At 44.5% G+C, this 26200-nt stretch overlaps 1 protein-coding gene across 1 annotated transcript in view; it reads right to left on the minus strand.

Annotated features, from left to right (window-relative positions):
* Positions 1-4865: 4865 nt before the first annotated feature.
* Positions 4866-26200, minus strand: part of adamts6 (ADAM metallopeptidase with thrombospondin type 1 motif, 6) — a 429889-nt gene continuing 408554 nt past the window's right edge. Inside the window, exons 22-25 of the mRNA XM_038791039.1 lie at positions 22322-22526; positions 16798-16974; positions 10909-11065; positions 4866-8202 (exon numbers count right to left, since the gene is read on the minus strand). Coding sequence (XP_038646967.1) covers positions 8093-8202; positions 10909-11065; positions 16798-16974; positions 22322-22526 — 649 coding nt within the window. The 3' untranslated portion in view covers positions 4866-8092. The remainder of the gene's footprint in view (positions 8203-10908; positions 11066-16797; positions 16975-22321; positions 22527-26200) is intronic.

Raw genomic sequence — 26200 nt, forward strand, 5'->3', positions numbered from 1 at the left:
CCAGTTTACTGAAGCACGTTGCACCTGATATTTTGCTCGTTATTTAGTCACGTTTTGTTACTGGATAGTGTTCTCGCTTGATGTTGGCATTGAGGTTTTTAGGAGACATGCATATTCTTAAATCGTTATTTGTTTCTTAACCCACACCATTGAATTTACCCAATCTGCTGGTTCTTTGATTTTCTTAATGACCCCCAGATTCGTCATTCTATCAAGTTCAGCTGTCAACCGATCCCTTAATGGTGCTGGTACTTTCCTAGGAGCATGTACTACGGGTTGCACATTATCCTTTAGTTGAATTCGGTAAGTAAATGGCAAGACACCGAAACCTTGAAAAATCTCTGGAAATGCTTGAACTATTGAATCCACCGATCCACTGTGCACATTCAAAGCATAGTCAGCACTATATACTCTCTTGACTAACTGCAGTGTTTCTCAAGCTTCCATACCTAGTAACGATTCATGATCTGTGGCTACAATTGAAAATTTCACTTTATGGATTGCGCCAATTATCTCTCCTTATTCATTACCAAAATGTATCACCTCACACTTCCCTGCATTTAACTTCATCTGCCACAAATCTGCCCATTTTGCCAACTTGTCTATGTCTTTTTGAAGTTCTACACTGTCCTCTTCACGGTTTACAACACTTTGAAGTTTTGTATCATCTGCGAACTTTGAAATTGTCCCTTGCACACCAAGCTCTAGATCCCTGGGGAACACCACTACAAACCTTCCTCCAGCCAAAAAATATCCATTGACCATCAAAAATATCCATTGAGAATCAGAGGCAGAGGTGAGTATAGTGGCCATCACTAAGGAGAATATTCTGGGGAAACTGAAAGGTCTGAAGATGGATAAGTCACCTGGACCAGATGGACTACAACCCAGGATTCTAAAGCAGATAGCTGAGGATATTGTGGCAGCATTGGTGGTGATCTTTCAGGAATCACTTGAGGCAGGAATGGGCCCAGAGGACTGGAAGATTCCTAAGAAGGAATGGAGGCAGAAGACGGGAAATTTTAGGCCGGTTTGCCTGACTGTGGTCATTGGTAAGGTTTTAGAGTCCATTATTAAAGATGAGATTGCGGAGTACTTGGGAGTGCATGATAAAATAGGACTGAATCAGCACAGCTTTGCCAAAGGGAGGTCTGTGTGAAAAATATGTTAGAGTTCTTTGAGGAGGTAAGAAGGAAGTTAGACAAAGGATAACCAGTGGACATGATTTATTTAGATTTCCAGGAAGCCTTTGACATGGTTTCACATAGGAGGCTGTTAAATAAGTTAAGAGCCCATGGTGTTAAGGGTAAGATCCTGGCACGGATAGAGGATTGGCTGACTGGCAGAAGGCAGAGAGTGGGAATAAAGGGGCCTTTTACAAGATGGCAGCCGGTGACTAGTGGTGAGCCTCAGGGGTCTGTGTTGGGACCACAACCTTTCACAATATACATTAACAATCTGGAGGAAGGAACTGAGGGCACTGTTGCTAATTTTACAGATGACACAGAGATATGCAGAGGGGCAGGTAGTATTGAGGAAGCGGGGGGACTGCAGAAGGACACCCACAGGCTAGGAGAGTGGGAAAAGAAGTGGCAGATTGAATACAATGTGGAAAAATGTGGTTATGCTATTGGGAAGGAGGAATGGAGGGATAGACTATTTTCTAAATGGGGAAATACTTAGGAAATCAGAAGCACAAAGGGATTTTGGAGTCCTAGTCCAAGTTTCCCTGATTGGGCGGCACGGTAGCACAGTGGTTAGCACTGTTGATTCACAGCACCAGGGTCCCAGGTTCGATTCCCGGCTTGGGTCACTGTCTGTGCGGCGTCTGCACTGTCTCCCCGTGTCTGTGTGTTCCCTCCGGGTGCTCTAGTTTCCTCCCAGAAGTCCCGAAAGACGTGCTTGTTAGGTGAATTGGATATTCTGAATTCTCCCTCAGTGTACCCGAACAGGCGCCAGAATGTGGCGACTCGGGATTTTCACAATAACTTCATTGCAGTGTTAATGTAAGCCTACTTGTGACAATAAAGATTATTCTTATTAAGGTTAATATGCAGATTCCGTCGGCAGTTAGGAAGGCAAATACAATGTCGAGAGGGCTAGGATACAAGAGCAGGGATGTACTTCTGAGGTTGTATAAAGCTCTGGTGAGATCCCATTTAGACTATTATGAGCAGTATTGGGCCCCTTATCTAAGGAAGGATGTGCTGGTCTTGGAGGTTCACAAAAATGATCCCTGGAACGAAGAGCTTGTGATATGAGGAGCAGTTAAAGACTCTGGGCGCGATTCTCCGCAAATGCGGAGAGTCGTGAAGGCTGCCGTGAAACTGGCCGTGTTTCACGGCAGCCTCCGCGCCCCCTCCCGGGACCCGATTCTGCTCCCCGGTCGGGGCTAGCAGCGGGGCCCCGTGAACCACGGCATCGCAGGCTTAGCGAACTTCGCTAAGCCCGCGCGCCAAGGGTAACGGCGGCTGACGCGCACGATGACGTCAGCCGCGCATGCGCGGATTGGACGGCTCCAACCCGCGCATGCGCGGATGACGTCATCACACATATGCGTGAAACCCGCGCAATCGCGGGCCGTCATGCCCCTCAGCCGTCCCGTGGACTGATCCAGCGGGGCGGCGGAGGAATAAAGGTTCGGACCCGCTGCCCGCGATAAGTGCCCACCGATCGCGGGCCCATGCCACCCTTGGCACAGCTGTGGTGCGGCCGTGCCAATCGGTGCCATGGTTCTCCAGAACGGCACTTTGCGGCCGTTTTCACGAACGGTGAGAACAGGTGTGTTGGAGTTCGTGAAAATGGCCGTAAAGGCCTGGGAAATCGGCCCATCGGATAGGGGAGAATCGCTGCTCGCCGTAAAAAAGCGATTTGTGTCGTGGGGCGGCCGTGGGGGGCGGGGGGGGGGGAGAGAATAGCGGGAGGTCGGGAAAAATGTCGGGAAGGCCCTTCTGCTATTCTCCGACCCGTCGTGGGGGCGGAGAATCGCGCCCTCTGTGTCTGTGTTCATTGGAGTTTAGAAGGATGAGGGGGGGATCTTATTGAAATTTACAGGATACTGAGAGGCCTACATAGAGTGGATGTGGAGAGGATGTTTCCACTAGTAGGAAAAAGTAGAACCCAAGGGCACAGCCTCAGACTGAAGGGACGATCCTTTAAAACAGAGATGAGGATGAATTTCTTCAGCCAGAGGGTGGTGAATCTGTGGAACTCTTTGCTGCAGAAGGTTGTGGAGGGCAAATCACTGAGTGTCTTTAAGACAGAGATAGATAGGTTCTTGATTAATAAGGCGATTGGGGTTTTGGGGAGAAGGCAGGAGAATGGGGATGAGAAAAATATCAGCCATGATTGAATGGCGGAGCAGACTCGATAGGCCGAGTGGCCTAATTCTGCTCCTATATCTTATGGTCTTGTTATTCTGTTTCCTATTAGTCTGCCAAATTTTGTATCTGCATTGCTTACTCAAAAAAGTTCTGCAAGTTAATTAAACACAATTTCCTTTTTGAAAATCCACGTTGGCTCTTCCTATTCAGCCTGCATTTTTCCTTGTGAACTTTAATTCTATCTGGAACAATTGTTTCTAAAAGCTTGCCCACCACAAATGTTAAACTGACTGGTCTGTAATTTCTGGAGTTATCGTTACAAATGTTTTTGAACAAGGGCTTAGCTTTCGCAATTCTCCGGTCCTCTGGCACCTTCCCTCAGTCTAGAAAAGACTGGAAGATTATGGCCATCTCCCCTGCAATTTCCATACTCACTTCCTTCAATGTCCTTGGATGCATCTGATCCGGTCCTGGTGCCTTGTCAACTTTGGAATCATTACAGTACAGGAGGCCATTTGGCCCATCGAGTCTGCACTGAAAGAGCACCCCACCTAGGCCCATGCTCCCAACCTATCCACGTAACGCAACCAAACCTTTTTGAACACTAAGGGACAATTTAACATGGCCAACCCCACCTAACTTTTTTTGGATTGTAGGAGGAAACCGGAGCACCTGGAGGAAACCCACAAAGACATGGGGAGAATGTGTAAGCTGCACACAGACAGTCACCCAAAGCTGAAATGAACCTCGATTCCTGATGCTGTGAGGCAGCAGTGCTAATCGTTGTGCCATTGCTTTTAGTTCCTGGGGTGAGGGGGTTATCCACTGAGGAAAGGTTGGACGGGTTGGGCCTGTATCCGTTGGGAGTTTAAAATAATGAGGTGATCTTATTGAAACATGTAAGATCGTGAGGGGGCTTGACAGAGTGGATGCTGAAAGGAATTTCCCCCTGTGGGAGAGACTGGAACGAGGAGACACTCTAAAATAAAAGGTTTCCTATTTAAGAGATAAGGAGAACATTTTTCTCTCAAAGGACCGTGGAATCTGCTTCTCCAGACATTGCCAGAGGTAGAGTCATTGAATATTAAAAAAAATAATTACAGCATGCAATTCTTTTTTTTACAATTAAGGCGCAATTTAGTATGGCCAATCCACCTAGCCCGCACATCTTTGGGTTGTGCGGGTGAGACCCATGCAAACACAGGGAGAATGTGCAAACTCCACATGGACAGTGATCCGAGGCCAGAATTGAACTTGGGTCCTCAGTGCCATGAGGCAGGCAGTGTAAACCACTGCACCACCGTGCCACCCCACCATTGAATATTTTTAAGGCTGAGTTAGGTGGCTTCTTGATTGACAAGGGAGGCAAATATGTAGGGGTTAGATAGGACAGTAGAGTTAAGACCACAATAGATCAGCTATGATCTTGTCAAATGACAGGGCAGGCTCAAAGGGCGAATGGCCTATTCCCACATCTAATTTGTATGTTCCTAGGTTCATAGGTAATCCAGAAAATAAACAACAGGGTGACAGAAATTCTTCTATGTTTAGAAGCTGCATTTTTATTGTTTTAAATTACCTAGGGAAAAAAAAAACAATCTGTGTCACAAATATGGAATATCATTTCACGGCATTCAGTATTACCTTTCAATATATGCAGTGAAATGAATGTAGAACAAGTGTCTTGAAACATGGCAATAAATTAGCATATAATTTACAAAAAAGAAAATATTTAGTAACAGTGTACCACATTAATACTGAATATAAAATATAAGCAACTAATCACAATAATACAATGCTAGTTTCCATTCTGGATAAGGATATTTATGTGACATTCAGTGATTAATAGAATCCATAATTAAGTGTATCGTTCCATGAAGTATGCACCTTGGGGATATACCTGTGGACAAGTCCTTTCTTAGTCTCTATGACCAGATGCTGATAATACTGCAATGTGTGCCTTGGGCTCTTCATCGTACTGGCTACAATGTACTGTTCTTCTCAGCAATGGCAGACCTGTCAAACTCCTTTACAGCTTGCGCAATTATTTCTGTTATCAGTTTGAAAACTATAGAAAGGATCCAACTTTGATATTAAGGTGGCTACAAAGTAGCAGCAGCAATGTACTGTGCTATTTGAACACATTTCTTTACTTTCTGGTCCAATTTCAGTTCCACATTGAGTCCCAGTTTGAAGTTTTTTTCTCTCAGCTAGTTTTTCTTTCTCAGTTTATTAATTCAAATACATTTTTCGTTCTGTTCCCTTTAATAATGCAATCCAATATTGATTGAGGGAGTTGTTTTTATTCCACTCAGTGCTGTTCTATATGTAGATATACATTCAACTCCCTGGTTATATAGCACCAGTACCACAGAACAAAAATATGTCCATGGAAACAAATCTTTGCAATGTAAATACCTAATCTGAGGTAAAGAAGAATTCTTTAAATAAAGTTCCTTGTTGAAATGCAACATTTATTGATAAACACACTCATGCCCTGGAGTATTAAAGCACTAATATGAGGGCCCCATTCTTGGGATTGTCATAGCAACAGTATTCCCTTTATGATAACTTAAGACTTCTCAAGGCATGACAGCACCAGGATAGATAGTTTTGTTCAGAAAGACGTCCAATGTTTGGAACAGGTTTGTTAAGCAAGCCTCGTGATAGGTGTTTGATGGACAGTTGCGTTGTGGAAGAAAGCTGTTTAAAAATACTGTCAAGAGGTAGTAGATGACAGACAGGATTTCCATGGTTATGACCAAGTGTGCAGCAAAACATCATATACAGATTGTCAAAAAAAACCTTGTTGGTCTGTATTTACATCAGAAAGGATTTTGTTTGTAGCTATGACTTCAGACCAAATGTGCGACATGACAATTTCCTGTGCAGGCTGCCGTGAAAGAAAATTGTCAATTTGTACATTTTTGTGTAACAAATCACATCCTTGCTTATTAAATTTTGTGATGTATAGTTAGCTGGTTAGTTCTCTTTATTTAAAAAAAATCACATTTTTCATGAAAATTACTTTAAAATAATTATTTTGAAATGAAAATAAATGTACTCTACTAAACATTTGTTTCATTCAAAATCTACAGAATCTCACCTAACTGATGAAAAGTGCCCTGTTTTGCATGTTAATGGTTTTTGTACACAATGATTTACAAATATTCTCACTTAAGGTAGGTTCATTGCACTAGACAAAAGAGGCACAGTCCAACACAAATGCACATTCATAAAGTACCTGCTGCAAACTGCAAGTTTTCAAGTACTATAGTTATATGAACAAGTATCCTCTTTTATTATCTCGATATTGAGTCCTTAATCAAGCTAGGCCATTTACTCTGCTAGCATTGGGCTTTGGAATCATGTCTGTTTTCTTTTAGCTTTTGTGTACAAATACTATGTGGTTTCACATTTAAATATAATTAAGGTAACAGTACATTGTCAACTCTAAACGTAATGTATTGCTTAATATTCCTAGTGAGAGTAGTGCTACCTAAATATCCTAACACCATTTATATTTTCTCTTTTGCAAATATTCTTTGGCTGCACTTATCTGTTTAGCAGCACAGAAATTATTTTGAAACAGGTGTTTCCCCTTTCGAAGCAGGGAAGCATCTGGAGCATTTCTTTCTTTCTTTTTATTACAAGCTTTGCTGAAAGGTGTGACTCATTTCAAAGTGAATAGTCTGTCTTTACATTATGCCTAGCATGGTGGTCTTGACCAGAACTGCTTGAACCGAGCATGATTTAAGAAACTGGATGCCTGTGTGGTCGAGGCCACTCCAAAACCAGTAGCATAAACAAAGGTAGTGAGACTGGTCGAATCCAAGCTCTAGGCATCATTTGCACTGGCAGAACAATGCTCGAGTTCATGATCTCTGCCACCCCTTACTTTACAATAGCTTCAGCAAGAAACATCTGTGTTTCCCTTTTATTTTATTAACAAATCTTAGTGAATGGAATCATGGTAAAATTATTTTGTCAACATGCCTTAATTTTCAACTCTGTCTGGCAGCAAGAAACTTTCATTGATTTTGAAGCACTCCTGTAGACCTACAGGATGGATGATTTGCTCCACTTTCACTTACTAAATGGATTAACTCTCCTGATTGAGAGTTCCAGGGTAGATACATCATTATTTTTTAAAACCATGGCTCCTTGAAAATAGAATTTCAGCAGAAAGCATTGGAATTGTAGCACCACATACAGAATAAATGTGTTCCATTTTTGGTTCTTTTTTAAATAACTTATCAGTTGATACTATAAAACTATTTTGGTCACTGTTACGTGAGATAAATAATTGTAACGTTTTTGAAGTGTATCGAAAACATTTCAGAGTTTTATGTAGCTAGGCAAGCTCAAATAATTATTGTTTTCTGCTTTATCGGCATTTGAACATATACAAATTGCTCTCTTTCTTATTTAGATCCAATATATATTACATTGACGTTCTGGTCCCTGGAGGTGAACCAACTATTCAATTTGTTCAAGTGACCATGCATGTTCTTAACAGCTGAGTGTTTTTCATGTGGCTGAGCAGAAAACTTAAAACTGGCATCTCCTCCTCTGTGTCCAGCACCTTTGTTTTTTTTAAATCCCACTTCACAGAAGTTAAAATAACAGCAAATTTTTGTCAGCTGAAGCTGACCAGTGGTTACATTTTCCACAGGGTAAAGACTTTGGGGGACATCAAATCCCATTCCATTGTGTGTATTCAGGGCAGGCACGTTTTCCATGATAGAATTAACGAGGCTTGTTTCGGGTCAATGTCCTTGGCAGGTCTTACAGCACATCTGTCTAAAGTATGCTCTGCTGCAGAACTTGAACTTCAGCACCAGTGGGCAGTAAGCCACTTTGTTCACATCTTTGCATTCTATGAAAAGTAAAAGAATTGACAGCACTGAGTAAGGCAACAAAACTGACATGACTCACTTCCAAGATGTATACGCCTCCACTAGAAGCACCTCACTTTTCCTCCAGATAGATGAAGTAAATCTTTGAAGAACTGTTGTGCCATTTGCTCCAATTTGTTTTATTTCCAGTTTATAAGCTATTTTTAAAAAAAACGATGTTGCATTTCCATATCCTATCATGCACATAGATGGATAAATATCCCAATCCCGTGCTCATATGTGGAGCCCACTTGAAGGAAGCAGAGATTGGAGATTGCCTTGCAATGTTCTAGCTTTGATTTTATGAACCATACTGCCATTGAGTGCAGATTCGTAGTGGATTTTACCCTATAATTTGTTGTCAGAAGAACTGGTGGTCGGTCACATGCTGAAGGTATTTCTTACCGTTTCCGAAAGCAATTAAATATGCATTTTTCTACATGTTATTTGCCTTTGTCCAACCATATCAAAGCAATTGACATTAACACCAGATTCCTATTTCAGCATTGGGAAGAATATAGTATAAGCCATCAACGAATGGCCTGAATTTTTTGGGTAGTGGTGGCTCGCCTCCCACCTGCAAAGAATCCCCACCGGTTCCGACTTCCCCACAGCCAATTTAAACTCCAATGACCATTGATTGGCTGCAGGATTTCCGCCTCTCACGTGGGAGCCTTAGAGAGCTGCCAGTCGATAAGACAGTGCTGCTGTAGTCAGAAGAGGAACTGCATCAGGTTGCCTGAGCCTAAGTGCCGGAGGACAGGGCAATTGTAAAGGGCCCCAGGACGGGGAGAGTAGGGAAGGCCTGGAAGATTGCATTGGGGATGATCGGCATCTTGAGGAAGAGACCAGGGGGTTCAGAGGTCACTGGGCCTTAAGTCAGAAGGGGGCTTCTGATGGAGGTGTCCCCACAACCCGTCCCCACCCATATTTTTCTCCCGAGAACTAACTTTCTTTCCAGCTTTGCCCCCTGTAAGTTCAATGTTCTCGCCAGCCTAAGAATTAAGGCAAGGTGGGAAACGGCCTTTAAGTCACCATTAATTAGCCACTTAAGGGCCTCAATTGAGGCAAGCGTGGGCTTCCCATCCAAAGCCTTGCCTTCCCCAGCTTAAAGTCACTGGGTGGTCGGGGCGGATGGGAGCATGGAGGGAATCCTGTCCCTGCAATTTCACACTCCCCATCCTGCTGGTGGGAGAGCATAAAATTCATGCCAATGTCAAAATTAATTTCTTCAGAAGAAAGGAAATGCTGTATGATTTGATGAATGATCCCATCCAAAATGTTATGTTTTTTTTCTCTTTCAGGTAATGACTATGCTGCTGCTTATTTCAAGAATTTCCAACTTTTACATTGCTAAGCTACGTTCATGGTTTATCTTTTATGATTTACTTTTGTAAAATGTACAATAACCACAGGTGGAATATTCTTTCTGGAATTTGCCAAACAATTGGTTAAAGGATACTTAGTCTGGAATCAATGAATCGTAAAGAATTTCCGCCTCTTAATTTACATATGTGGAATACACCGAGGATATATGTTACGCTCAAAACAATGAACAAGAAATGACAAAGTATTGGCAGCTACTGTGAGAGGTATGCTACATAAACTACAAGGAAACTTGAAACTGCATGAAAAATGACTAAAATGGAATTTTGGTTTAATTTTCAAGTGATCTTGCGCTGTCTCGATCCTGTAGCCACACACACATACCTTAAAAGAAATGGGACAGAACTGTATTTCATAGATTGTAGTTCAGACTGGACTGTTGGTGTTTGTACTACAGTATAGTCTCAACACCGAATGTAATACTAGTACACTTAACAGAAGCAATGCTTCAAAGTCTGGCTTCAAACAAATACCAGAATGCAAAAAGCATAGCTCAAGAACCCAAACAGATGCTGAGTTCAACAGCATGTCTGTCATTGGTATAAACTGTTTGAAACTGCTTAGCTAAATGCAGCCTCACTTCTGTCATCAATTGAGAAAACATACAGACATTTCCTCCAAAAATGATTTTTTCAAAAAAAGTGATTTATTGTAAGAAACTTATTTTGACTGTTTGCAACTGCCCAATCTGCTCTGAAACCAATCTGTAGGTAAACATGGCGTGCTGACGACAAAGCTGTTCAAGTAGTTAAAAATAAGAACTGAACAATTGTTTTTTTTTAAAAAAGCAACCTACTACCTAGAGTATTTGTTTCACTATTTTCCACAATCCCAGTTGTTAAAATCTGGTAATATTTTGCATTTAACTATCAAAATTGTGTGTGCCAAAGCAAATGTCAATGAATTAAACACTTCAAAGGACTGACTTTTACCAGTAGAAGGAACTCATTTTTTGCCACTTGACATTTGGAATATGGAGCCTACGTCAGTTGACATGAATCTACTGTTCTTTTATAAAATTCTACGTACACATGATCCACAAACTTGTTTCCTTTTAAAACAGCACTTATGTTTTCAAACGCCATTGTTTTCACTTGGCAGAGGTTTTGCTGGCACAAGAAACAGGCCCGTGTATTTGAACCAGCTAGCAACACGCCACACTGGAGCAATTTAGAAAGTTTGAGTGTCTCTTAACAGGAATCCTGTGCATAAAAATACTTGAGACAATTCAAACTGATGGGATTCAGAAAGTATTTCCTGAAGTGTCACCTAATCCAATTGTGCATTTTTAAAGTACCAACCTTCTGCATTGGCGATGGGAGTAGCATCACATTTGCTCTCACACTGTTGCATTGAGGGTGGTCGAAGAGTTTCAGGACACTCACTAGATGGTTGACCCGTATATGAGAGACACTGGACTGTCCTCATCTGCTGGCCAAGACCACACTGTGCAGAACACTGCAATAAATAAGGAACAGAAGTTCATGTTGAATACTTAGCATTCGTAGACTTCATGCAGATAATGAAAACATGCTTAGCTTAAAACTTGTTTTGACTTTAATCTTGCAAAGGGCTAAAGCGTTGTTTTCTTTTGATAACTTTATTGAAGATATAGACTGCATAACAGTGGAGGTGTGCCAAGGTGGAAATTCAGTTGGTTGAAAGGATATGCTGCTGATTCCGCTGAATTTATGGTGTGATTCATCTGAGTAATATTGATGGGCTCCACATCTGTTGGCTAGAGGATGAAGCAAATAGCAGGTAGATCTGAGCGCTTATCCTGGTGTAATATGACTGTTGGCCTGTCACAATTTTGCCTGTCATACAGGGACCCTTGGCCAGCTGCTGCATATTTAAGACTTGGTCTGTCCCATCATAGTGTGAACTTCAATCAGTCCATGTGTAGCTTGACCCTTGACCTGCTCCGACATAGCCTGACCTTTGGTTGTCCCTGGTGTAAGTTGTCCCTGGTATAGATTGAGCTTGAGCCTGCCATGGCATAGCCTGATGCTTGCCTGATCTGACATAACCTGACCATCAGCCTGTCACAACATAGCCCAATCCTCGACCTTCTTCATTGTAGCCTGACTCTCAGCCTGTCCTGATGTAGCCTGACCCTCAACCTACCATAGTGTAGCCTGATCATCAGCTTGCTATGGTGTAGCCCGATCTCGACCTATCCCTGTGTAGCCCGATCTCGATCTACCCCAGTGTAGCCTGATCCTCGGCCTGCTATGGTGTCGCCCGATCTCGACCTATCTCAGTTTAGTCCGATCTCGACCTATCCCAGTGTAGGCTGATCCTCGGCCTGCCATGGTGTAGCCCGATCTCGATCTACCCCAATGTATCCTGATTCTCGGCCTGCCATGGTGTAGCCCGATCTCGATCTACCCCAGTGTAGCCTGATCCTCGGCCTGCCATGGTGTAGCCCAATCTTGACCTATCCCAGTGTAGCCCGATCTCGATCTATCCCAGTGTAGGCTGATCCTCGGCCTGCTATGGTGTCGCTCGATCTCGACCTATCCCTGTGTAGCCCGATCTCAACCTATCCCAGTGTAGGCTGATCCTCGGCCTGCTATGGTATCGCCCGATCTCGATCTATCCCAGTGTAGGCTGATCCTCGGCCTGCTATGGTGTAGACGGATCTCGACCTATATTAGGGGCTGGTTTAGCTCACTGGGCTAAATCGCTGGCTTTTAAAGCAGACCAAGCAGGCCAGCAGCACGGTTCAATTCCCGTACCAACCTCCCCGGACAGGCGCCGGAATGTGGCGACTAGGGTTTTTCACAGTAGCTTCATTGAAGCCTACTCGTGACAATAAGCGATTTTCATTTCATTTCATTTCCCAGTGTAGGCTGATCCTCAGCCTGCTATGGTGTCGCCCGATCTCGACCTATCCCAGTGTAGCCCAATCTCAACCTATCCCAGTGTAGGCTGATCCTCGGCCTGCTATAGTGTAGCCGATCTCGACCTATCCCAGTGTAGCCTGATCATCGGCCTGCGATGGTGTCGCCCGATCTCGATCTATCCCAGTGTAGACAGATTCTCGGCCTGCTATGGTGTAGCCCGATCTCGATCTATCCCAGTGTAGACAGATTCTCGGCCTGCTATGGTGTAGCCCGATCTCGATCTATCCCAGTGTAGCGAGATCTCGACCTATCCCAGTGTAGGCTGATCCTCGGCCTGCTATGGTATAGCCCGATCTCGACCTATCCCGGTGTAGCCTGATCATCGGCCTGCGATGATGTAACCCGATCTCGATCTACTCCAGTGTAGCCTGATCCTCGGCCTGCCATTGTGCAGGTACCTGCAGTTCGGGATTTTGTAAGGAGAGAGATGCCGTCCTTTCCTGAGCTGCTACCCCTGGGTTGCAACACAAGGTGCTGTCGAAGGACGAAATAGGGGAGGGAAGGCGCCGGGTGTTTATAAGGAATTGATGAAATGGGAGGGAACCCTGGTGGGGGATATCAAGAGGAAATGGGAGGAGGCGATGAGAGGGGAGGTGGGGGCTGAGACGTGGGCGGAGGCCTTGGGGAGGGAGAATGGTCCTCGTCATGTGCGAGGTTAAGCCTCATCCAGTTTAAAGTGGTGCATAGGGCTCATATGACCGTGGCGAGGATGAGTAGGTTTTTTTGCGGGGGTAGAGGATAGGTGTGGCTGGTGCGTGGGGCCCCACGAACTATGTCCACATGCTTTGGGCGTGTCCAATATTTAAGGGGTTCTGGCAGGGGTTGTCGGAAGTGATGTCTGAGGTGCTGGGGGTGGAGGTGGTTCTGAGTCCAGAGGAGGTTATATTTGGGGTGTCGGAAGATCCGAGGGTCCAGGGGTGAGAGAGGCCGAAGTTTTGGCCTTTGCCTCCCTGATAGCCCAGAGACGGGTTTTGCTTGGGTGGCGGGCTTCAGAGCCACTGAAAGCGGGCATGTGTGGGTGAGTGACCTGGCGGAATTCCTGAGGCTGGAGAAGGTTAAGATCGTTCTGAGGGGTCGGCAGAGAGGTTCACCCAGAGGTGGCAGCTGGTTATCGATTTCTTTAAGAAGGATTGAGGGCTCAGCAAGGGGGGGGTGGGGTGCGGTTTGGGGAGGTAGGGAGTTTAAAATGGGGAAGGTGGGATGTGGTGGGGGTTGGCGTCAGGGGAGCAGGTGGGGTGTGGTTGTTTATTGAGTTTTTCTGTTGTTCTTCTGATTTTTCTGTGTGTACATGTGAAACTGCCTTGAATAAAATTTTCTTAAAAAAAAATAACCTGACTTCGCAGCCTTATCACCAAAAATATTGAAACAGATCTAATGCTTGCGGGTAAAAAGGAATTCAATAAAGAAGGCAAACCTCACACAGAGTAGACAGAATGCGGAATTCGTTGCCACATGGAGTGATTGGAGGAGATAGCATTGCCGCATTTAAGTGGAAGCTTGATGCATACATCAGTGAGAAGGAAATAGGGCAATATAAGACAGGGTGGCAAAAAGTATTTGAGTAAGAGGCAGGCCAATTGGAGTAGAAACACTGACATAGACTACTTGGAATGAATGGTCTGTTTCTGTGTGACAGATTCTGTAATTCTATGTAAATAGCGAATGGTAATTCTCTCTGTGCCTCAAATCTGCTTCACATTCAAAATCCTGGAGATAGCTTTAAAGTATTTCAGTAAATCAATCTCAGTTTGTAGTTGATAGCAATCTGCAACAATATTCACCACAGGCATAATTATCTTTATCAAGTACCTCGACTAAAAGTGAATTGCTTCAGGCGATGTGTAATTAATTGGTGACTATTTCATCTATTAATAGCTTTGCAGAATAGTTTAAATGGGTCAGTTGTTAATAATTAAGGTTGCTTATTCGCGATTGGATGTTACAATTCTCAAATCAACCATCTCCAATTTAGTTCCAAGTCTCAAAACTCATGATTTTGGTTGGTATGAGTAAAGAAAGCTATTTAAATAAGAATAAAGTTAACAAAGTGAGCATTGGTCCTATAGAAAGTGCATGTGGGGAATTGATAATGGAAAGCAGGGCTATGGCAGAAGAATTAAACAGGTATTTTGCATCGGCCTTCACTGTAGAGGACACAGGTAACATCCCAGAAATAGCTGTAAATCAGGAAATGGAAGTTGAGGGAGCAACTCAGGAAAATTACCATCACCAGGGAAATGGTATTGAGCAAATTGTTGGATCTGTGGACAGACAAATCTTCTGGTCCGGATGGACTTCACCGTGAGGTCTTAAAAGAAGTGACTAATTAAACAGTTGCTGCATTGGTTTTAATTTTCCAAAATTCACTAGTCTTCGTGAAGGTTCATTAGGTTGGAAGATAATAAATGTAATTCCTTTATTCAAAAACAGAGGGAAACAGAAAGCAGGAAACTACAGATCAGTTAGCCTAACATCTGCCATCGGGAAAATGTTAGAAGCCATTATTAAAGATGTTATAACAGAGCACTTGGAAAAATTCAAAGCAATCAGGCAGAGGCAACATGGTTTTGTGAAAGGGAAATCATATTTAACTGCTTTATTGGAGTTCTTTGAAGGAGTCATGTGCTGTGGGTCAAGGGGAATCAGTTGATGTACTTAGATTTCCAGATGGCATTTGATAAGGTGCCACATCAAAGGATATTGCGGAAAATAAAAGCTCATGGTGTCGGCAGTGACATAGTGACAAGGATTGAAGATTGACTAGCTTACAGGAAATAGAGATTTGACACAAATGGGTCTTTTTTATTTGGTAGAATGTGACAGGTGATGTGCCACAGGGGTCAGTGTTGGGGGCTCAACTTTTTACACTTTATATAAATTGCTTAGATGAAGGGGCTGAAGGTATGGTTGATAAATTTCATGATGACACAAATATAGGTATGAAAGTGAATTATGAAGAAGCCGTAAGGAGGCTACAAAGGGACATAGATAGCTTAAGCGAACGGGCAAAGAAATGGAGTGTAATGTGGCAAATGTGAAATTATCCATAGTTAGAATTTAAAAAAGCTTGTTATCTCAATGGTGAGAGATTAAAGAGCTCTGAGGTGCAGAGGGATCTGGGTATCCTCATCCATGAATCACAAAAGGCTGGTATACAGATTCAGCAAGCAATTAGGAAAGCTAATAGAATTGTTTATTGTGAGAAGAATTGATTACAAAAGTAAGGAGGCTATGCTTCAGTAATACTGGGCATTGGTGAGACTACCGCTGGAGTACTGTGGCCAGTTCTGATCACCGCACCATAGGAAGGATGTGATTGCACGAGAGAGGGTGCAGAGGAGATTCACCAGGATGTTGCCTGGGATGGAGCATTCCAGCTATGAAGAGAGGCTGGATAACCTCAGGTTGTTTTCTTTGGAGCTGAGAGGCTGAGAGGGGACCTGACTGAGGTGCATAAGATTATGAGGGGCATGGGCAGGGTGGATAGAAAGCAGCTGCTCCCCTTAGTTGAAAGGTCAATAACCAAGGGACATAGTTTTAAGGTGAAAGGGGATTTGAAGAAAAATATTCTCACCCAGAGGGTGGTGGGAATCTGGAATGCACTGCCTGGGAGGGTAGTTGAGGCAGGAAACCTCACAATCTTTAAAAAGTATTTGGATGAGCACTTGACATGTCGTAACATTCAAAGCTATGGGACCAAGTGACGGGAAGTGGGATTAATCAAGATTAGAGTTATTTTATTTTTGTCAGTGCAGGCTTGATGGGCTGAAGGGCCTCTTCTGTACTGGATGATTCTATAATTATAAGGGCTGAACAGCCTACTCCTGCTCCTATTTTCTATGTAAAAGAAGCTCCCATTATCTGGTACAAGGACTAGGGAATTCAGATTTAAGGTTATAAGCAAGGGATGTGAGGAAGAATCTTTTTACACAGTGAATGGCAGTGACCTGGAACTTGTTGCCCATGAGGGTGGTGGAAATGGAAATGGGCTTAGCTTTTAAAACAAAATTGAATGAGCACTTGAGGAAAATAAACTTGCTCAACTGCAGGAACAAAGTGGGGGAGTGGAACTGATTGGATTGCTCTCCAATGTGCCAGAATGGACTCAGTAGGCGAGATAGCTTTCACGTGTGTTGAAATAACAACATAATTCAGGCCCATTCATAGTCTCCTTCTACCAATTGCAGCCCATGTTAGTTTGCACACTACGAATCACCATGGATATATATATATATATATAAAGATTCAGAATAGTACAAATGTGGAAGAGTGCCAACTTACCTGGCCCCATTCTCCTGTGACCCAACGAGGTGGCGGGCAGCGCCCTAGGCTGCAGCGAATCCGGACTGGGGGCTTGCCTTCATTTGAACAATGGGAGGGTGGGAAAGTTTTGCTCAGGTCACTGCTCTTACACAATACAATTCGATGCTTAAATCCAGGGCCACATTTTGGAGTACACTGCAAAAGAGGAGGGAATTTGTTAGTCTTTCAGGATTCTTCGTTTTCAAAATGTTTGAAGCCTATTAGGCTTTTCCAATGTGCCAGGAGTGGCAATGTTTGCATTCCAGAAGGAAATGATATCAGAATTCTGCGTATAACCTGACAGTAAATTAATGTGGCTTATTAAAAATTTGGAAAAACCTTTGTTTATGTTCATAAATATTTGACATAAATATTTATACAATGGCTGTTGGTCTCATGAGTCGTGAAATGCCAACACTGGCTGCAACAAAGTGACCAAATTTGGTTTTGCAATCACCACAATGATCTATTAACTGAAATAAATTTTGTTGTAAGAAGCGAGGGGACAATGCTTGATTCAGTAGAGAAATACAGAGGTCGGGCAGCACTGTGGCGCAGTGGTTAGCACTGCAGCCTCACGGCACCGAGGTCCCAGGTTTGATCCCGGCTCTGGGTCACTGTCCGTGTGGAGTTTACACATTTTCCCCGTGTTTGTGTGGGTTTCGCCCCACAACCCAAAGATGTGCAGGGTAGGTGAATTGGCCACACTAAATTGCCACTTGATTGGAAAAAAATTATTGGGTACTCCAAATTTATAAAAGCAAAGTACTACAGAGGTCAGAAAGGTTCCAAGTTGGATTCTTTGGGTGGGATTTCCAGCTGTTCCCGCCGATGGGATCTTCTGGTCTCGCTATTGGCGATCCTCAATTGTGGGCTCCCTGGCAGTGGTGGGTACGAACAATGGGAAACCTGTTGACAGCAGCGGACCAAAGTATTCCTCCGCCGGCCCATGGTGGGCTGCCTCCACCGCCACAGCACATATTGCTGGCGGTGCAGAAAATCCCACCCTTTGTCTTATCGAAGCTAACTGCTTTCAAGTAGAATGGCTCTGAGGTTGGTCTCAGTGATCCCTAACTGGAGATGGAACATTGGATGGGATTACTGCACTAATCAATATCTAATGAATACACAGGCGGTATTTTACACTTGCGGTATTTTACGCTGGCAGAATTTTACGCTGGTGGAATTTTATGGTCTCACCGCTGTCGATGAATTTTTTGAATGGCTCGCTGCATTTTATGGCCCTGCCCCACCGTGATAGGGTTATACGATTCCACTGCATGTGTGTGGATGTCGGGTGGTGACGGGACAAAGTTCAGCTTTCTTGCTCCATGGTTAAATAGCTACTGCCATTCACAAAGAATGATTACTTGGGCAAGAAACTAGAGAACAAGGAGTTCCTGTAAAATGGTACCCAAGCATTAGCCAATGCCTTCAGGTCACTCAAGGCAAAAAACAGAACACAACATACTGTTGTCCCACAATGCCTACTGCACTTGATATAAAACACTGCAAAGGAAATAGGACCACAACACATAAGTACCAATACATTCGCTCTATTTTCTCAACAGGAAATCCAGAGGAAGTGCGATCGGATGTTTCGACCTTCTCTTTATTTTTTGCTGATATGCTTCTGAAGTGCAACTCGGGATGGGCAATAAATATTGGCTTAGTTAGCGACGCCCACATCCCGTCAGTGAAGAAAACAAAAATCCCTCCGAAGCTGTGACAGTAGAATGGAGAACCCCTGTGGGAACTTTACCCCAATGACCAGGAATTTGGAAGTTCCGTAAACCAACAGCTCCATTCTCTGACCAGTGTTCCCACCAAACGAACTCCATGCCAAGAAGGCGTGATCCAATGGCCACGCTGCGCCTGAAAAGCAGCTCACCGCGGCGCAGCATGGCCGATAAAAGCTGGGAGACCCTGCTCCCGGGGTCTACCCGACTCGCAACGCCTCACGGGATCCAATGCGATATCGTGAAACATTGCGATGTAAATCCCGGTCATTGTGGGCGGGATCACATTTTTGACAACTAGCCTTATTCTAATGTGCAGATTCTCGAGGTACCTGAGGCTTTGGGATTCATCCCCTTTGCCTTGGAGACCTTGGGTGAGCGTTGTTTAGCACTGGTCTCCACAAATGGGGACTAGACAGAATGGCATTCATGTGGGTCTCCCAGGGGATCGAAGGCTCCCAGCTGCATGCCCTTTGGGCAAGATGGTGCACTGGCACTGCTGGTGCCACCTGGGCACCCTGCCAGTGCCTTCTGGGTGTATACCTGGCACTGCCCAGCTGGCATGTTTTGTGTGCATGGGCTGGGGGTGGGTTGGACAGCCCTGCTAGAGGATGAATCCAGTGGAAAACCAGTGGGAAGCACTAAAAATTGAGATCCTAAATATATAAAATAGACATGTCCGATTCCACAAATAAGAGTGGTACTGCCAAATCTAGACCCTCAGGTTGTCTAGAGGAATACAGGGGGAGATCAAACTGAAAAAGAAAGTGTACATTAGGCACAAAGAATTAAGCACTGCAGATAGCCTAGACAAGTACAGGAAGTGCAGGGGCGAAGTCAAAAAGGAAATAAGGAAATTAAAGAGAGGGCATGAAAAATCATCAGCAAGTAAAGTTAAAGAAAACCCAAATATGTTTAATAATATATTAGAGGGTAGCGGGTTAGTTAAGGAAAAAGTGGTCCTATCAGAAATGAATAAAGGGAACTTGGTGTAGATGCAGAGGCTGTGGGGAGGGGTGGGGGGGGGGGGGGGGGGGGGGGGGGGGGGTTTTATATTAATATTTTGTCTCTGAGTTTACAAAGGAAAGGTATGATGTAGATATAGTAGTCCAGGAGGAACACTGCGGGATACTGGACGGGATAATCATAGAGAGAAAGTACTCAAAGGGTTGGAATCTTTGAAAGTTGATAAGTCGCCAGGGCCAGATGGATTGTTTCAAGGCTGCTGACGAATTCAGTGAGGAGATATGACTCTGAGGATGATTTTCCAATGCTCACTAGAAATAAGGGAGGTACCAGAGGACTGGAGAAATGCAAACATAGTTCCAATGTTTAAAAAGGGATCAAAGGAAATGTCAACAATTATAGGCCAGCTAGTCTAACGTTGGTTATTCATGAAGGCCCTGTCTTCTCAACCTTGCCCCTCGCCTGAGGTGAATTGATCCTCAGGTTAAACCACCACGAGGCAGCTCTCCCCCTCAAAAGCTTATGGTCATCTGGGACGATAAATACATTCAAGGGGCAGCTGGATATGGCATTTGAGGTGAATGGAATCAAGGGTTACGGGGAGAAAGCAGGATTAGGCTATTGAGTTGGATGATCGACCATGATCGTGTTGAATGGCAAAGCAGGCTCGAAGGGTTGAATGGTCCCTTCCTGCTCCTATCTTCTATGTTGACTTTACCTTACTGTTAGTCTTACGGCAGTGGTGGGCAAATTAGTGGAATCAATCCTGAGCAATCGGATTATTTGTCGCATAGATTGGCATGAACTAGTCATTGATAGTCAGCATGAATTTGTTAAAGGAAATTCTTGCCTCACAATTTTGAGGAAATAACAGGAAGGGTTGATGAAGGCAGTGCAGTGGATGTGGTGTACATGGATTTCAGCAAGGCTTTTGACAAGGTCCAACAGGGCAGATTGGTAAAAGAAAGTTAAAGCCCATGGGATACAGGGCAATGTGGCAAACTGGACAAAAAGTTGGTTTAGTAACAGGAAACAAAGAGTAATAGTCGATGGATGACCTTGCAAATGTTGTTTCAAGTGGTGTTCCACAGGGCTAGTGTTGGGATCCATACTATTTGCATTGTATATTAACGATTTGGATGTGAACGTGGGGGGCATGTTTGGGAGATTTTCAGATGACACAAAGATTGGCTGAGTAGTGGATAGAGTAGAGGGTAGCTATAACATGGGGGCTGCTGTTTGGGGGTTCGGTGGGAGGATGAGATTGCTGTTGTTGATATGGGGATTGACATTGTTTATTGTTGGTGGGTGTAAATTTGGGAGAAAATGTGAAAAAGGAGGACAATGAAAATATTTATTTGTTTTAAATGTATTTAACTATCAGGCAGGCCTCCATGCTAATTAGCTTTTTCCAATTTCTTTTAAAACTGAACTTTAATGGTCAGTGATTGGATAAGCAAAACACAGTACAGATCTCAGCATTGTTCAAATGTGCATACCATTCAGAAATCCATCCCAACATATTTATGACTGAAGAGGTCACTAACATGGCTGGCTGGAAGATAAGACAAATTACATCTATTTAGGACCAGTCACCATGTACTTTTTGAAACGTGGACAGTACTCGGTGGTGCTGATAATTGGTGGTCCCTATTTCATTCCCACACCAACAGTGGAATGTCTCCTGTTCGGCACTACAATTTGAAAAGCCTGACCAACAGGTGGACACCTATATTAGTACAAGTGGCACCCTCTGGGTGGGAGGACAGGTAATTGCATTGTTGGCCAGCCCAAAAACCCAGCCAGTCGGTCAGCCTTTGTGGTCAGGTGATGTAAGGATTGCTGACTATTCTGTTTTGGCAGACCGCACTGCCACTGCCTTCATGTGGGCATATGGTATATCACTGTCACCAATCCAAGAGCTCCGATGTGTGGAATCATCGTATTAATCCTATTTGTTTTTCCTGTGACACTACCTGAAAGGGGGAAAATAAAACAACTGTCCCTCCTGACCTACTTTACCTATTGAAACCCCAGGCACAAAGAAAATAGGGGAGAGACTCAAAGTTGTCCCGATTTCCACTCACATTAATGCCTCAGCAACCAAAGGAACCCCCAGTCTTCCCCACTAAAACCATCAGGAGACCAGGCTGGCTGAGGAAATTCAGTGCCCATATGTTGAAATGAGCTTATGATCTCTGTCGCACCAGTAAACTTTTCCTGAAGGGAGTGGACAATTCACTTCACTCATCTGGTGCTGTCTTACTGAGGTGAAGGTTGAGCTAACTCTTTACGCCGAGGTGAAAAGGTTTACTTTACAACCAGTATCCTGCATCTCAATAAATGCATAAAGAAAGTGATGCTCAGACAACGTACTATACGTCCTTAAAATTATTTTTTGTAAATATTTGGCAAGTGCAAAGGAAAACACACAAGTAAAAATTTAATTCTAAAAATCTGTAAATGCTATTACATGTCTGCAAGTCATGAAAATAGGCCCCGAAATGTTTTGATAATTGATGCAGAATATCAGATGACAGTACGTTTTTTTGTATCCATAGAAATTTCACTCATAAATTGTCCTTTTCACCAGACACCCTGCAGAGAATGTTCAGGGTCCAACATAAGCACATGTGAGACTCATTACTCAGCAATAATGTTAAAACGATAGTTCTTATTTGTCTTTTTCTTAAACTAACAGGAATTTATACTTGCAATTAAAGTACTAGTAGTAAAATCACATGTTTGAACAGAATAAGCAGATATGCAATCGTAAGGAAGCATTCTGTTGTCTGTACCTCTGACCAATCCAGTGCAACCCACTGTGGTGGGCAGGACTGGTTGTTACAGGGCTCTTTCTCAATAGGCCTGTGTGTTAGGCAGTGGCTGTCATCTAGGGTTTCTTCCTCAGAGGGACCAATTTTCCTAATGCACAGTACAGTTCGTATACGCATTCCACCATCGCATGTTTTGCTGCATTCAGACCAATCTCCAATAAACCATCTGAAAGTCAAAAAAGATAAGCTTAGAATTATAAAGCACTGGGGCCCATGCAGTCTTCAGGCCTGTGCCACCTTTTCAAAAGATCTGGGGCGGGATTCTCTCAGCCCGGTGCTGGGCCGGAGAATCGCCGCAACCGGCGTGAATCGCGCCACGCCTCCCGGCGCCGGGATGCGATTCTCCGCTCACCGGCATGGTCGGCGCAACGCTGGTCGGGGCCTGCTCTAGGGCCTGCTCTAGCCCCCCCCCCCACAAATTTCGGCCCGGATTGGGCCGAGCGGCCGTAACAAAAAAGTCGAGTCCCGCCGGTGCCGTTCTAACCTTCTCTAAGCCGGCGGGAAGGGTCCGGGGGTGACCTGTGGGGGGATGGGGGAATCAAATACGGGGGGGGGGGGGCTCTGTTGTGGCCTGGCCCGCGATAGTGGCCCACCGATTGGCGGGCCGGCCTCTCGGGCTGGGGGCCTCCTTTCTTCTGCGTCGGTCCTTTTAGCCCTACGCCATGTTGCGTCGGAGCCGGCGCAGAGAAGGGAGCCACTGCGTATGCGCACATTGGCGCCGGTGCCCCTATGCATGCGAGGACTCCATGGCGCCCAGTTAACGCCAGGATCAGCAGCTGGAGCAGCGTGGGCCTCTCCAGTGACGTGCTGGCTTCTCAATGGCGTTTCCAACGGCGTCAACACTTAGCCACAGGATCAGAGAATACCGCCCCAGTTCAATTTGGCCCACTCCCCTGCCCTTTCCATTGAACCCTGTATTTTTTATAGATACCCAAATCTTGAAATTACTCTGAATCCACAAAGAAAATGATAAAACTGCTCATATTCGAACCACACAATTAAAGTCTGGAAATATTTGTATAAAAATTTACTGTAAGCAATATTTGAAGAGTCTGGATATACGGGTAGGCTAGATAACATCAGCTCGGAATACTTTTCTTTTCTCTCCACCATGGGACTAGGTAGGGATGTCCTGCAGGAAGGGCAGCACGGTAGCACAAGTGGATAGCACTGTGATAGAGCATAGGGTGACCTTATATGCCAATGATTTGTTGTTATACGTGTCGGAACTGAGTGTGTCAATAGGGGGAATATTGGAGCTGCTTTGGGAGTTTGGGGCTTTCTCGGGGTACAAATTAAATCTAGACAGAGTGAATATTTTGTGGTGTCTCGGCCAGGGGTGAGGCAGAGGTGGGGGGGCTGCCATTCCGTAGGGCAGGGACTCACTTTAGATACCTGGGAGTGCAGGTTGCTCGGTAGGTACAACATTTCTGGTTTGGTGGGGAGGGTGAAAGCTGATCTGACAAGTTGGGATGGTCTCCCTCTGTCACTGGCAGGTCAGGCACAGGCGGTTAAAATGAACGTGTTGCCGCGATTTCTGCTTATTTTCCAATAACTACCAATTTTCCTGCCAAAGCATGTTTTAGAGAGATTGAAGGGATGATTACCTTGTTCATACGGGGAGGGAAAGTGGCCAGAATTAGAAAGATGCTACTACAGAGAGGAAGGCAGGCAGGGGGTTTGGGTCTTCTGAACCTGTTGTATTATTACTGGGCGGCAAATGTGGAGAAGGTGCGGAACTGGATCACAGGGGTTGACTCACAGTGGGTCAGAATTCAGGAGAGTTTGTGCAGTGGGTCGGAATTGAGAGCACAAACAACCGCACCGCGCCCGACGTCCCCGGGGAAATACTCAGGGAGTCCGATAGTAATAGCTTTGTTGAGAATTTGGAGGCAGTTTTGCCAGCACTTGGGGTTGGGGGCATGGTCAAGGGAAATGTCGATTCGGAGAAACCGTGGGTTCTAGCCAGGGAAGCGGGATGGACATTTTCGGAGATGGGAGGAGAAAGGAATTCGGACATTAAAAGATTTGTTTCTTGGGGGTCAGTTTGCAGGATTGAAGGAGCTCGGAACGAAGTATGGGCTGGAGCAGGGGTAAATATTTAGATCCATGCAGGCTCGTGATTTTGCCAGAAAGGAGATACAGAGCTTCCCGGTAGAGCCGGCCTCCACATTGCTGGAGGAGGTGCTCACGACAGGGGGCCTGGAGATGGGGGTAATGGCGGTTTACAGGGCTACTTTGGAAGAGGTGAAGGCACCGCTGGATGGGATCAAGGCAAAGTGGGAGGAAGCGTTGGGAGAGGTGAACGCCTCCACCTCGTGCGCGAGGTTGGGGCCGATACAGCTGAAGGTGGTATAAAGAGCATGGGGCCCCGCAAACCACGTTCATATGTTTTGGTCCTGTCCAAAACTGGAGGATTACTGGAAGGAGGTTTTTAGGGTAATCTCTAAAGTGGCGCACGTGAAACTGGACCCGAGACCTCACGAGGCCATATTCGGGGTGTCGGACCAGCCGGGGTTGGAAATGGGTGCAGAGACAGATGTTGTAGCCTTCGCCTCGTTGATCGCCCGAAGGCAGATACCGTTGGGATGGAGATCAACCTCTCAACCCTGTGCTTTGGCGTGGCGGGAGGACCTGCTGGAATTCTTGACTCTTGAGAAGGTCAAATTTGAACATTTGAACTGAGGGGAAGGATGGAAGGTTTCTACAATTCATAGGCATTATTCATTGTGCACTTTCAAGAATTGGATTACATCGAACATTTTGGGGGGGGGGGGGCGGGGGGGGAGTGGCTGGGAGGTTGGGGGTGTGGGACTGTATGTGTTAGTAGTGACTATGGATGATTCCTGATTCCTTTTTGTTATTTGCTTATGTTAACATGCAGGATGCTGTTTGGGGGTTTAGTGGGAGGAAGGGATTGCTGTTATTGATATGGGGATTGACATTGCATTCAGTACTGATTATTGTTTATTGTTGGTGGGTGTAAGTTTGGGAGAAAATGTGAAAAAGGAGGAGAATAAAAATATATATTTTTTTTAAATACATGTAGGCCAGAGAGTGCCCTGTCTGATGGCAGAAAGAGCTAATTATCTGTTGAGCAATTGGGGCAAGAGTTTGCAAGAACTCCCGGCTAATCAAGTCAAAGACTTTTCTACGATTCACTTCTGAGGCTACTTCTTCCAAAAGGTTTGTCAGACAAGATTTTCCTCTTCTGAATCTGTGCTGTTTACTTGATTATTATTGTACAGATGATTCTCAAGTTTATTTCTAATAATGCATTCCACTACTTGCTTGGTACCAAGTAAGACTAATCAGTTTATATTTTCCTACATTTGCTTTGCAACCATTTCTGAACGTTGGTACCAAAGTAACCTGTTTCCAAACTCGGCTCATTGTGGGTGGAGCATCGGGGAAGGGCCTTCAGGTGATGCTCCAATGCCGTTCCAAAGGCGTGCGCTGCGCGACACGATGATGCCATTTCCGAGGGGGCGGAGGATATGTCAAACAAGCACCGCCCCTGACTTGCACGTGAAAAGGGATTCTCCGCCCAATCGCCAATTTCAGGAATGGTGAATCCCGCCCCTGTTCAACTCTCTAGTGAGTACATTAGTGATTCAGAACTTTCTTATTATACTGGGTTAAATAATGTCTTTGGGCTTCATTTGTTTTGAGCCTATTTAGTTTGTTGGAATTTGCACCCCATTTATATTAAAGTCATTGATTTTATTTAGGTTACTCTTAGGGAGGCATTTTGCTCATGTCTTCCCTTGTGAAGATCTGGAGGAATAAATCTTACTGACACCCTCTATTTCAGCCTCATTTGCTTCTTTGAGAGTGCTT

This window comes from Scyliorhinus canicula, chromosome 3 (genome assembly GCF_902713615.1).
Source record: "Scyliorhinus canicula chromosome 3, sScyCan1.1, whole genome shotgun sequence".
In the NCBI taxonomy this organism is placed as follows: domain Eukaryota; kingdom Metazoa; phylum Chordata; class Chondrichthyes; order Carcharhiniformes; family Scyliorhinidae; genus Scyliorhinus; species Scyliorhinus canicula.